Here is a 13,093-nt window from a genome sequence, read left to right as displayed (position 1 = left end):
GATTTTCATTGCCTGTTGTTTTAAAATTGATGAATTTCCTGGATATAGGGAATATCTATAACAAACCAAAAATTATTTGTCCCTGGTACTTTGCTATAAGTATGTTTTACTGTATTTAACAGTTCAGTGATTTTGTGTATGCATATCCCTAGAATAGATAATCAAACAATCAAATTTATTTAATTTCTATTTTCTTGTTATATTTTAAAAGAAACAGCAAAGAAGAGATTTGGGTGTCATGGAAGGAGAGCAGCTTCAAACGGAAATAATGAAATCTGAACCAAGCGTATGTTTTCAGGTACATGTTCTCACAATTTTCTACACTACAGATTAGTAGAATTGTAGATTTAACTGGTTTATGGCATTAAAAAAAAAACAAAAACAAAAAACAGTAGTTAAGCACTGTGTTGAGTAAAAATCTACTTGTGACATCACTCTTTTGTTTGAATGCTCCATTACTTTTCAAGAATGGAGAGTTGCATTTACATTGACAACAATTTTTGTTAAGTACAAATTATTCTTCCCTTGCCTCTACTGGGGCAAGAACTTAGAAAATTTTATAAAGTTGTATTTTCATATTCAGAAAAAGTGTAGCACTCTTCATTCTCTCGGTAGTCCAACTCGGTACCTTCACTTTTGTAGTCAGACATATACACTCATCACACTTCGCTATCAAGGTGTTGAAGGATTATGGATTTAAATAACTCTCTCTCTATATATATATTAAATACTACTAATATGTTAAAAGTATATTTACGGGGGATCTTACGAGGGGCATTTCAAAAGTTCTGGCAACTGGTGTGCGGTAAATTAATGAGCGTCATTATCATAAATTAAATTATATCAATCCCTCAAAATAGTCTCCGTTGACCTGGACACACTTTTTCAGTCTTGAAACCCACGTGGAAAATGCTGCCCTATAGTCCTCTTTCGGTATACGCTTCATACACTGGAATACGGCACTTCCCACTGCATGACGACTTTCAAATCGCCGTCCTCGGAGGGCTTCTTTGATAACGGCATTCACCAAAAATCGCATGGAGCTAGGTCAGGACTGTAGGGTGGATGTGGTAAAACGGCAGTACCATTTTCCTTTAAATATTTGATTACTACCTCTGATCTATGGGCAGGTGCGTTGTCATGGAGGAGCTTTATTCCTCTAGTACTGGTTGTTGGTCGGGTCGTTTTATAGTGTTCTACAACCTGAGACAAGACATTCTCTGCATAAAATTGTCCAGTAACACTGCTGTGTTGTTCTGGAACCAGAACTTGAGCAACAGGGCCTTTAGAATAAAAAAATAAGGCGTACATTACTCTCCGGACAGACCGGTTTCTGCGTGCAATTTGAGGCCTTGTATCATTTTCAACGATCCAAACTTTATTATTGAGCTTAGTTTCCGGTTCAAAAAAATATATCCATGTTTCATCACCAGTTACAATCTCATTTATTCGCCTTTGGTCACAGTCTTCATAAATTGTTAGTAACTGTGAAGCCATTTCTACCCGGATGCGCTTTTGCTCTTCCGAGAGAAGATGCGGCACCCATCTAGCACAGACTTTCCTAAGCTTTAAGTTTTCCTTTAAAATACGAAAAACTGCTGACGAAATAATGTTAGTTAAGTCTGCTATTTCCTCAACTGTATATCTAGCATCATCAGCTATCGTATTTTGAACAGCGACGATTTCTTTTTCGCCATATGCACAAACTGGACGCCCCGAACGGGGGTCATCTTCAATTGATTTTCTACCCTCTTTAAATTGAACTACCCATCTTGCTATTGCTCGATATGAAAGAGCATGCTCTCTATATACTACATCTAAATCGGCTTTTATTTCTGTTGCCATAAAGCCAAGCAATGAGCGAATTTTGCAATACGTCTTTGCTCAACAAAAAAATTGTTCTCCTTATCAGTCATTTTTACGCCCAGTATACAGAGTATACCTAATTATGACGTCATTTTAGCAGACCTATACGTCATTTTGAATGTAAAATGACGTCACTACTAATGCATATTTGCCTAAGCTTTACAGTGGTATCAGAGTCAATTTAATCCGTAACGTAGTTAAAATTTTATATACCAGTTGCCAGAACTTTTGAAATGCCCCTCGTATTTTAAAAAAAATATGCCTTTTTTATTCATTGACAAACAATAATTACGAGCATTTAAAACGATGAATTAATGAATTTTAGTGTTCCATTTGGAGCCTTGGCTCCATTACTTTTAAGGAATGGAGTGCTACTGGTACATTTAACCTTAATACATAAATATCTTTGACAGGAGACAGCCCAGTTATTCCCTGATGTTGTTAAAGAGGACTATCTGAAACAAATAGTGGACAGAAGGAGAGGTCAGACAATTCTTTACACAAAATAAACTATTCTGTATTTTTAGCAAATGAATGTTCATGTAGGAATTATAGAAACGTATCTCCCTATAGTAATTGCTCTGTCTGATTATCCTTTCTTAATTTCTTCCCATACATTTTTTTTTCCACAGGTATCTTAAAACGTTTGTTCAGTTTGATGTTTCAGCAGCTGAAAAGACTTTTTAGTTCACCTGAGCCAAAGGCTCAAGTGAGCTTTTCTGATCAGAATTTGTTCTTGTCTGACGTTGGCATTGTTGTTGTTGTTGGCATTGTCGTTAACTTTTTACAATTTCATCTTCTTTTCAGAACCACTGAGCCAATTTCAACCAAACTTGGCACAGAGTATTCTTGGGTAAAGGCGATCCAAGTTTGTTCAAATGGAGAGCCACACCCTCTTAAAAGGGGAGATATTTAGGAAATAGGGTCATGTAAAAATCTTCTTCTTAAAAACTTCTTGGGACAGAAAAGATGAAACTTATGTGAAATCATCCTTGCATAGTGTAGATTCAAGTTTGTTCAAATCATGACCCCCAGGGTTAGGGTGGGGCCACAATAGGCAATTAAAGTTATACAATACACTGGAAAAATCTTTAAAATCTTCTTCTCAAGAACACCAAAGCCATGATTGGTCTTTTTATATGGAAGCATCCTCAGGTACTTTAGAATCAAGTTTGTTCAAATTGTGACCCCCAGAGGTAGGGTGGGGCTACAATGGGAGATCAAAGTTTAACATAGGAATACATAGGAAAAATCTTTAAAAATCTTCTTCCTAAGAATAGCAAAACCATGATTTGTCATATTTATATGGAAGCACCCTCAGGTAGTGTAGAAGCAAGTTTGTTGAAATCATGACCCCAGGGAGTAGGATGGGGCCACAGAGGGTAATCAAAGTTTTACATAGGAATACATAGGAAAAATCTTTAAAAATCTTCTTAAGAACAGCCATGTTTAGTCGTATTAATATAGAAGCATCCTCAGGTAATTTAGATTCAAAATTGTTCAAATCATGACCCACAGAGAGGGACCATAACAATTTTCAAAATTTATAAAGGAATAAAAAGGATATATCAATAAAAAAAATTTTGTAACAGCAAAGCTATGATTATTCATATTACAGGTAAACTTTGGTATCTCGAACACTGATATGTCAAATACCACGGATATCTCGAAGTGAATCAACGGTCCTGGCCATTTTTACTACATTTATGATTTTAAAAAACCCCGGTATCTCGAACAAGGAAATCTTGAATACCTCGCTTATCTCGAAGTAGATTTATGGTCCCAAGTGCTATAAACACATGCGTTATCTCGAAGTCCAATTAATTTCTCGCTCCGCTGAATTCATACCTTAGTACACAATGATCCCATTATGCTAATTTTACAATTGGACCGTTGCTGGTAATCACACCTTATTAGCCCCAAGCTGTTGTTTTAGCTGTTGTTTTTGGAAGCTAAATTTAATTAAGCAGGTCAGGTGATTTGGAGGTGTTAATACACTGCACACTCAGACATAGGATGACACGATAATGAAACAGCAGCTTGGGGACAATTACTGTAATAAGAATTTAAATTTATCGAAAATACATGCTTATACACATTATTATATATCAAAGTAAACACTGAACACATCAAAGTGATATTGAAATCAAGAAATTAAACAATCAAAGACATTATTTTGAGTATAAAAGTCAGTACCAAAAATCTAAATCTTCAGTACACAACATGTCTGATAAGCAATCTAACGAAGGACTCGGTAGCCAACCCGGGGGGATAGTTAGATTATCTGACAGTGGTGTAAAAAGAAAACAAAGTTCATACAATCGAAACAAAGTGTCAGGCTATTACAGAAGTCCAAAAAGGTACAGAATTATAAACACGCTTTTATCTGTTGATAAATATTATAATGCTTTTGTTTATGCTTATTGGCAATTTCAATATACCCAGGTATTATTGTAGAACGATAATTCCTGTTTCTGTCTTAATCCTTATTACAGTGATCGGTTTATCATTTACAAAGTGCAACACATATTCGGGTATCAGAAATCCTGAAACAAGCATGATTATCGCTATGAAAGCGATCGAAATTTGTAAAATGTAAGTGTTGCAGTATTAAATAAAATAATATATGCATTATATAAGTGTATATGTATTTTTAAAAAGATAATTACTAAGTACGAACTGAAACCTTTACTGTTGCACGTTGGTGGGGGGGGGGGGGGGAATTCCCTGTTAATAGAACATGAAACAGTGCAATATTGGTAACAAATTCATCAACTTCGATATCTCGAACACTTGGATATCTCGAAGTTTTTCCTCAGTCCCATCAAGTTCGAGATATCGAAGTTTACCTGTAATTCAGAAGCATCCTCAGATAGTGTAGATTCAAGTGTGTTCAGATCATGTCCCCAGGGTTAGGGCAAGTCCACAACAGAAGATTAAATGTATAGGAAAAACTTGATATACTAAAGTTCTGATTAGTCAAAGAAATATGGAAGCATGCTCTGGTAGTGTAGATTCAGGTTTGTTCAAATCACCCCCTCCCCTGACACCACTTTATATTAAAACTTTTCAATACTGAACCGATTTCTGCCTTTTCCCAAGCAAATGTGCTCAGGTAAGTGACGTGGCCATGGGCCTCTTGTTTTCATCAGTTTCAGTTATGTTCATCATTTTATGGGAAATGAAGTACAGGGAAGAATTTTTAACTTTAAGAATATATTGGCAAGACGGATTACTTTTTCCTGCAAACTTTTGAAAGGGTTGATATTATGTTTTGGACTGCTTGGGATAGCTATTTTCATTGTAGAGATTCAGATTTTATTTGATTTTAAATGTTTGCCTGCAAGTAATTTCTGAATGCTGCTGATCTTCTGTGGGCATTAAATTTGCATAAAAATATAGAGTTAATTGAATAATAATTCTAGAATTTGAAGGAAAAGATTTGTAGAGAAAAATATGAAATGGGTATTTCTACCCTGAAATAGGGAGATCATTTCATCTCATAATTGCATAATGACCTGCTATCTGTTTGACAATGATTGAGTTGTTAAAATTCCTGAAATTTTTTAACCTATTGTTGTCCTAAAACTTGCCAGCCTGCAGAGGCAGAGCAGAAAATGGTACAACAATGACATAAACAATACACTCTCTTGTGTAGGTGATTTAGTGGTTCCCCGTCCTCCAGTGATGACCAAAAATAACACACGGTGTTTTAAAGCAGTCTGGGAAAGGAAGAAGCAGTTACACACCCTAGTAAACCAGCACCTGCAGAACCTCAACTCAGTTGTCCCACCTAATGGCACTGCCATTAAGGAATTCAATTCGTTTGGTGCTCTGGTAATAACCTTCAAGACAAGGCTTCTTATTGTCATTTCATTGATATTTATCTCTTTTGGTTCAAATGATATTCAAACCAAGTACTTTACCTAATACTCTTTTGTAAAGAAAATTGTGATATTATTTTGGATTAATAGACTACTGTATGTTGAAGCTTTTTTATAGGTATTTAAAGGTAGAATTTTTTTTTTCTTTTTTCAAACCAGTGTTACAAATTTCAACCTCATTTTTATGCCCCACCAATATTATGGCCATGACATATAGTGTTTGTCATGTCTGTCTTCTGTCCTTCCAACTGTCTGTCACACTTTTTGATTAGCTTAGTTTTAAAGAAACTATTCAAGATATTTTTATGAAACTTCATATGCTTATACTTATTGATGAGAGCTATTCAAATACATCAACATTTTTTTTTACCTTTACCTTTCCTTTGACCTTGACTTCTTTTTCCTAACCTTGTCTTTAGCTCAGTTTCAAAGAAACTATTCAAAATATTTTTATCAAACTTCATATGCTGAAACATATACATGTAGATGAGAGCTATTCAACTGCATCAGTATTTTTGACCTTGACCTTTTCTGTGACCTTGATCTCACTTTTCTTAATTTTTGTGTTTAGTTCAGTTTAAAAGAAACTAATCAAATATTTTAATCAAATTTCACATGCTGATACATTTTGATAAGAGCTATTCAACTGCATCTCGAGAATTTTTCACTAATATGGAGACACTATCACTTGCTGGTGGTGGTCAGCAAATTTAGACCTATACTCGGGACTTAGGACCATTGAGCAGTAAGGGATCTTTTTCATGCCAGCACTCACTGCAACACGGGACCTCAGTTTATACGGTCTCATCCGAAGGACTGGTTTCGAGGTCCCGAAGTGGGATTCCAATTTTGTGCTTTTGAAATTTCATGCCTAAAAAGTGTGTTATTTGAAGTTTTTCATATTTTTTATTAACACAGAAAGATTGAATTAGTTGTGATATGCAAGATACTGATCAAATATGGCATTAAGAGTAGCGTTATTATTACTTTAGACATTTTGGTATGTAGGGATGTGGACTTTTTTTTTTTTTTTTACAGAAAATAGAAATAATGTAGTAAATGATTTGAAAATAATGTAAATTACATCCTTGATATAATATATAAGGTAGAGTTTGATTTACATTAAATAGAGTGGCAGTGAGACAACAGAAATGAATAGTGCAGTAAAACTTGTCTAATCTGGACACCACTGGTAAAAATTGGCCGGATTAGACAACATTCCAGATTTGAGAACATTTTCAACAATTAAATTAACCAAAAAGGACTAAAAGTTTACATCATATTAGGCAAGATTTTGGATTACACAACATCCGGATTAGACAAGTTTCACTGTACAAGAATTTCACCTTTGTCTTTGAAATTCCACCAAAGTGAGGATTTAGTTTAAACCTCTGCACTAAAAAGGGTAGGCAGGTCTGTTCATGTTGCATTGCTCATGAATCCTGGGTGGGGCATTCATGTACTATGGACATATTTCTAGTTAATATATTATAGATTTGAAAAAAAAATTCAAAATATGACTTTGATGGGACAATATTTACACTTTTGACATTTTTGGTTCTTTATATTATGGGATGTGAACAGAGTAAAGACCAGCAGAAGGCAGTGCAGAACATGATGTCAAACCAGCCCAACCAAATCACTGTCAGGGACATGCTTAACCTGACCAGGAAAATAACAAGGGCAGAGAACTGTCGAGAAGCGCGAGCCAAGAGATGGGAACAGGATATACTGTATGACGAACAAATAAAAGACGTCCTCATCTGGAAATGCTTCCATTCCCTCCTTGTGGAGAAAAGAATTGGACGACCAAGGAAATTTTACTTGTGTAAGATATTAAGATATTATTTATATGCATCTTAAGTAAAACTGTGATTTATAAATGTATATATATACTCCTTTTCATATATCCCATTATTTTTTGACAGTCAGTCCTACAGGAAGGAAGCCTCCTGTTGCTGAAGATGATGAGGAGGAAAATGTAGAAAAGATAACAGATATCACACTAACTCTGTTAATGAATGTAAGTGTGATATATACAAACTCACAGATATCACACTGACACTGTTAATGAATGTAAGTGTGATATATACAAACTCACAGATATCACACTGATGCTGTTAATGAATGTAAGTGTGATATATACAAACTCACACACAGATATCACACTGACTCTGTTAATGAATGTAAGTGTGAAATATACAAACTCACAGATATCACACTGACACTGTTAATGAATGTAAGTGTGAGATAAACAGACTCATACACAGATATCACACTGACTCTGTTAATGAATATGAGATATACAAACTCACACACAGATATCACACTGACTGTGTTAATGAATGTAAGTGTGAGATATATAAATCACACACAGATATCACACTGATGCTGTTAATGAATGCGAGTTACACTTAAAAACTTGGCATACAGGTAGATGTATCTAACACTAGCTATGTATGAAGTCTTGGCTCAGACTTTCAGAACAAATTCTTAGGTAGATATTAAACTGACAGATATATCACAAAGTTTGTTTAGGAACTGACACTTTTTTAGACACACAGACAATATCTCAGATTTTCCAGTAACTTTCTTAAGGCAAATAAAAAATATCTCAGACAGATATCACACTGACTTTGTTTAGGCACTTGGACAATATTGCAGACAGGTGTCATATTGACACTCTAGACACAACATCTCAGACAGATATCACAAAGATTCTTATTAGACATGCAGACAATATCTCGGACAGATATCACACTAACATTGTTCATACATTGTTCAGACAGGCAGGCAATGTTTCAGACAGATATCTCACTGAAACTGTTTAGAAACAAAGAATGCCTCAGACAGATATCACTGACAATATTAAGACACACAGACAATAATGTAGACAGATATCATTCTGACCTTGCTAGACACAGAGACAATATCACACTGACAATTTTTAGCCACAAAATAATAATCTGAGACAGATATCACACTGACACTTCTTAGACACACAGACAGTATCTCAGACGTATATCAAACTGAGATTTATTGAGATGCACAGACTGACTTGGACAGATATGTCACTGACAATCTGTAGGCACAAAGGCAATATTTCAGATAGATATCACACTGACACTTTTTAGACATTTAGACACAATCACAGAAAGATATCACACTGACTTTATTAAGCACATAGGCAATATCTCATCCAGATATCACACTGGCTTTATTAAGCACATAGGCAATATCTCATCCAGATATTACACTGGCTTTATTAAGCACATAGGCAATATCTCAGACAGATATCACACTGACTTTATTAAGCACATAGGCAATATCTCAGACAGATATCACACTGGCACTTTTTGGACACACAGAGAATATGTTAGACATATAATATGCCGACTCTATTTCTGAAGATGAGAGGCACATGGATAATGATGCAGATAAGAACTTGTCTGTATATGAATGAATGTACAGGTGACTCTAGATCTCTCAAAGTTCTCTAAAGTTCGAGAGATAGAGAGGTTTAAGAGATCGAAAGGGGAAAGAAAATTGTAATTTTCAGGTTTGATCATTATAGTTCTATTGTCATGTTTACCGGAAATATTCATGTTGAAAACTCTTTCGTATTTACTGGTAATTCACTTGATTTCAAACAACAAAGATAGTTTAAGATATTAAATAAAAAAACTTTCAGTTTAAGTATTTATTTGTTTTAATTTCATTACTACGCTCAGATGGTATTTGGTGCAAATAGCACAAAAAGCACACTCAATCTCCCCCTAGTTCACTAGGTCCTACAACCAATTGCTTGGTATCTCTATTCAGTTATTGAGTTTTGAATTTTGTGAAATGGTTGCATTACAGTGATTGTGTAGAAACAGAAATAAAATAATTTATGAGAATTTTTTTAATGTACTAAATAAAATTCAAGAGATCAAGAGTAAAAACCGATGAAGTCTGTGTAAGGGGACCCAGGTCTTGGTTTGAGAGATAGAGAAATTTGAGAGATTGGGAATAAATTTGATTAGATACGTGTATTAGAGAGAAAAAAAGGGACCAGGATTAAACTTTAAGAGATCAAGAACTTCTAGAGATCGTAGCTCGAACCGTCAAGAGTCACCTGTATATGTGTAAACGGCACACCCAGACTCACAGAAAGTTTGTGCAATCAGAAGTAATTCAAAAACCACATTTACCATATTCATACGAATGTGAATAATGGTATATTAAAATAAATTTAATTTCTTATGTATTTTACCATTATTGATATTCATGCAGGTACTGCTAATTTGAGAAGAAATGTATCATAGGACTTGTCTCATCAGTAAAGTTGGCAGTATTTCCAATTAGTTTCAAAACTTTATATTTCTTGCAGGCTTTAGATCTTGATTACGAAAAAGCTTTGATGAAGAGCAAGCAGATGGACATGAATGATCCCACAGTGAAGGAAGATATTGCTTTCTTGAAAAGGGTCACTCCCAGCATATTACCGACTAATACAGCTGAGAAACGAATCACTAATACAAATATCCAGAATGTATCTACTATATCAACACTAACTAAAACAGGACCTCCCAGGACCACAAGTCTGTCTACAGCAAGATCATCCTCATCTGAAAGTCGGAATATTCCATCAACATCCGCAGAGCAGAATTCACAAAGTCATAAAACTCCATCAACATCCACAGGGCAGGATTCACAAAGTCAGAAAACTCCATCAACATCCACAGGGCAGAATTCACAAAGTCAGGAAACTCCAACATCCGTGGGGCAGAATTTAGCATATGCACAAAACAAGCGACCAGACTTAGATCAGAATGTACAATCTTGTGTAACTAGTCAATATAATGTTATACGTCAACAGGATAAAACTTTGTCAGGTAACGGAAGGAAGAGGAAGGCAGAAGGAAGTAATAATGAGGAAGAACAGATTAAACAAAAGAAATCCAAAGAAACCTCATCTCTTTCTAATATAAACAAGGACACTGCTGAAAACGCAAGTGATGGCAGTAACAGTGCAAAAGATCCCACTAAATCACAGACAGTGAATAATTCTGTCACAGGTGGAGCCCCAGGAACAACATCAAACATAAAGCAGGCCACAATAAGCACAGAACAGAGACCTACATTAGCAACCAAGCCCTCTGCTATTCCAGCTGGAGCTAGAGTCATTAAACTTCCCCCTGGTGTCAAACTAAAACCAGGTGACAAAATACAAGACATTTTAGCAGCTCATAAAGCATCTATGTCTTCACCTACAGGACACAGTGTCCAAGGCTCACAGAATCAACCTACAGGACGCAGTGTCCAAGGCTCACAGAATCAACCTACAGGACATAGTGTCCAAGGCTCACAACAGAATCAACCTACAGGACACAGTGTCCAAGGCTCACAGAATCAACTTACAGGACACAGTGTCCAAGGCTCACAGAATCTACCCCAGACCCAGACCACAGCTGCGAGGGAAGCCACCAGTAGTACAACAGTAGCAGGGGGGTCTCAGACTCAGAAACAAAGTGTTGTGGTGATCAGGCCTCCTAGTGGAATACAGGACCCCAACAGGGTCAAGATCTTGCCTCCTGGAACTGTCACAACAAGTGCTTTCAAAAGCCTGCTATTACACAGGAAATATTTGATGAAAAAAGCTGATGAAGTGTACAGCCGACAGTTTTACAAGATTCGAGGTGAAGAACTCCAGAAGAGAATAACAGTGGAACTGGCCAAACAGTCTGGAGTAAAAGTCGAAGAAGATATTAGTGAGAGTGAATATAGAGCTGGAACATTAAGTGAAACACTGCATGCTACTGACAATTCTATAGTCAGTGATGTAGCAGCAAACCTACTGAAAAAATGTAACAAAACTAATGTTCATAAGGATGCTTTGGCAAGAGTGAGGAGAAGCAAGGAGTATAAAATGTTACAGAAGAGATTCGAAGCTCTGTTTGCCTGGCCTGCTCTGTTGTCCACAGTTTGTCCTGAAAATGTAGAAAATCCAGCACAGAATAAACCAACTAGTGTACAAAACACAAAGAAGAAAAATGTGTATCCAAAGGTCATAACGAAAAAGGGTACACCGTACACTGTTGTAGACAAAAGTGAGTTGAGTAAGGAACCAGTCAGGAGGAAAAAAGTCACGTAAGTTTGATATATATATACATCTACTTGTATTAAATGTATACATAAAATGGTAATCTCTTATTTTATACACCAAGTCCTTCATATCATAAATTTATTAGGTACCTTAAAAAAATTGTACCAAAAATATTGTTGCTTATGGTTCCAACATTTATTTTGTTGAATATTTAGTTAGTCCAACCAAGTGAAGTCTGAAAAATCAGGGGTTAGACTATTTCTCTCTACTGTATGTTAATATAGGAAGAAATCATATCCCTGTGTGAAAAGTAAATATACCTGGAGGAGAGTCGTTATGGACAGAGAAATTAAGAAAATTAAGAGAGAAGCCAGGCTGAAAAAACTGCAGGAAACATTGGAAAAGAAGCAAAGGGGAGGTAAATAGGAATTGTAAAAGAAATGTCTACCTTCTGTCTCATGTGTGACTTAGTCTACTATTTTTTGGATGAAAAGCATTTGCAAGAAATTTTTGGGTTTATGTAAACCAGTATCACATCAGTGTTTGAAACTCACCGTAAAATTAGCTAGACATGCAGGGCTTGACTGCTAGTAAAAGTTGTTAATTAACCCTGCCAAAGGTCTACTAGCCCAGAGAAAATAATTACCTTTTTTAAAAAATTTTTTTTAGTGATTATGTGACACTGAACCATATAAATTTATAATTAAATTGACGAGTTCTGGCACATGGTTTGTTGCACATTGCTACAATAGTATGATTGGTCATTTTAAGACAGATTTATCAATCTAAATTTTAATTACATATGTATTGGAAATATAAACACATCCAAGCGGGTGTTGCAAAATTTATGCATCTCGGCAGTCAGGTGAATGATCACAGATGCATAATTCATATACAGATTCATGATCACATGCGTAATTCATATACAGATTCACAATTACTACCTTTCTGTAGATAACACACATAAGTTAGCAGCAGGAGTGGGGGGGGGGGGGGGGGATACAGGTTCATAATTACAAGTACTACCTTGATAAAGGTACCACACATAAGTGGGTGAGATAAAATTAATAATAATATAAATAATATATGATAACAAAAAAATTAATATAAAGTATTAATAACTGTAAGCATAAATACATTAACACACTCAAAAATAAGTGCAATCATCCACTTCAAACTGATTAGCACAATCCTTAATTAGTGCACTAGCATTTTAGCAGTTACATGTATTAGTTTTGATCATATATTAGAGTGT

The 13,093-nt window shown here is 35.4% G+C and overlaps 2 protein-coding genes across 2 annotated transcripts in view; one reads left to right on the top strand and one right to left on the bottom strand.

Annotated features, from left to right (window-relative positions):
- The window catches only part of LOC133193419 (uncharacterized), a 144,129-nt gene that overhangs the window by 89,408 nt on the left and 41,628 nt on the right, over window positions 1–13,093 (bottom strand). The window lies entirely within an intron of this gene.
- The window catches only part of LOC133193413 (uncharacterized), a 30,183-nt gene that overhangs the window by 15,889 nt on the left and 1,201 nt on the right, over window positions 1–13,093 (top strand). The window contains exons 16-22 of the mRNA XM_061329337.1: window positions 212–298; window positions 2,280–2,349; window positions 5,525–5,703; window positions 7,335–7,578; window positions 7,679–7,773; window positions 10,123–11,882; window positions 12,123–12,256. Of these exons, the coding sequence (XP_061185321.1) occupies window positions 212–298; window positions 2,280–2,349; window positions 5,525–5,703; window positions 7,335–7,578; window positions 7,679–7,773; window positions 10,123–11,882; window positions 12,123–12,256 (2,569 nt within the window). The remainder of the gene's footprint in view (window positions 1–211; window positions 299–2,279; window positions 2,350–5,524; window positions 5,704–7,334; window positions 7,579–7,678; window positions 7,774–10,122; window positions 11,883–12,122; window positions 12,257–13,093) is intronic.

This window comes from Saccostrea echinata, unplaced genomic scaffold (assembly GCF_033153115.1).
Source record: "Saccostrea echinata isolate AGI-Se365-2 ecotype Australia unplaced genomic scaffold, CSIRO_AGI_Sech_v1 ptg000027l, whole genome shotgun sequence".
NCBI lineage: Eukaryota > Metazoa > Mollusca > Bivalvia > Ostreida > Ostreidae > Saccostrea > Saccostrea echinata.
Note: the sequence above shows the minus strand (reverse complement) of the source record. Positions and strands in the feature narration are given on the sequence as shown.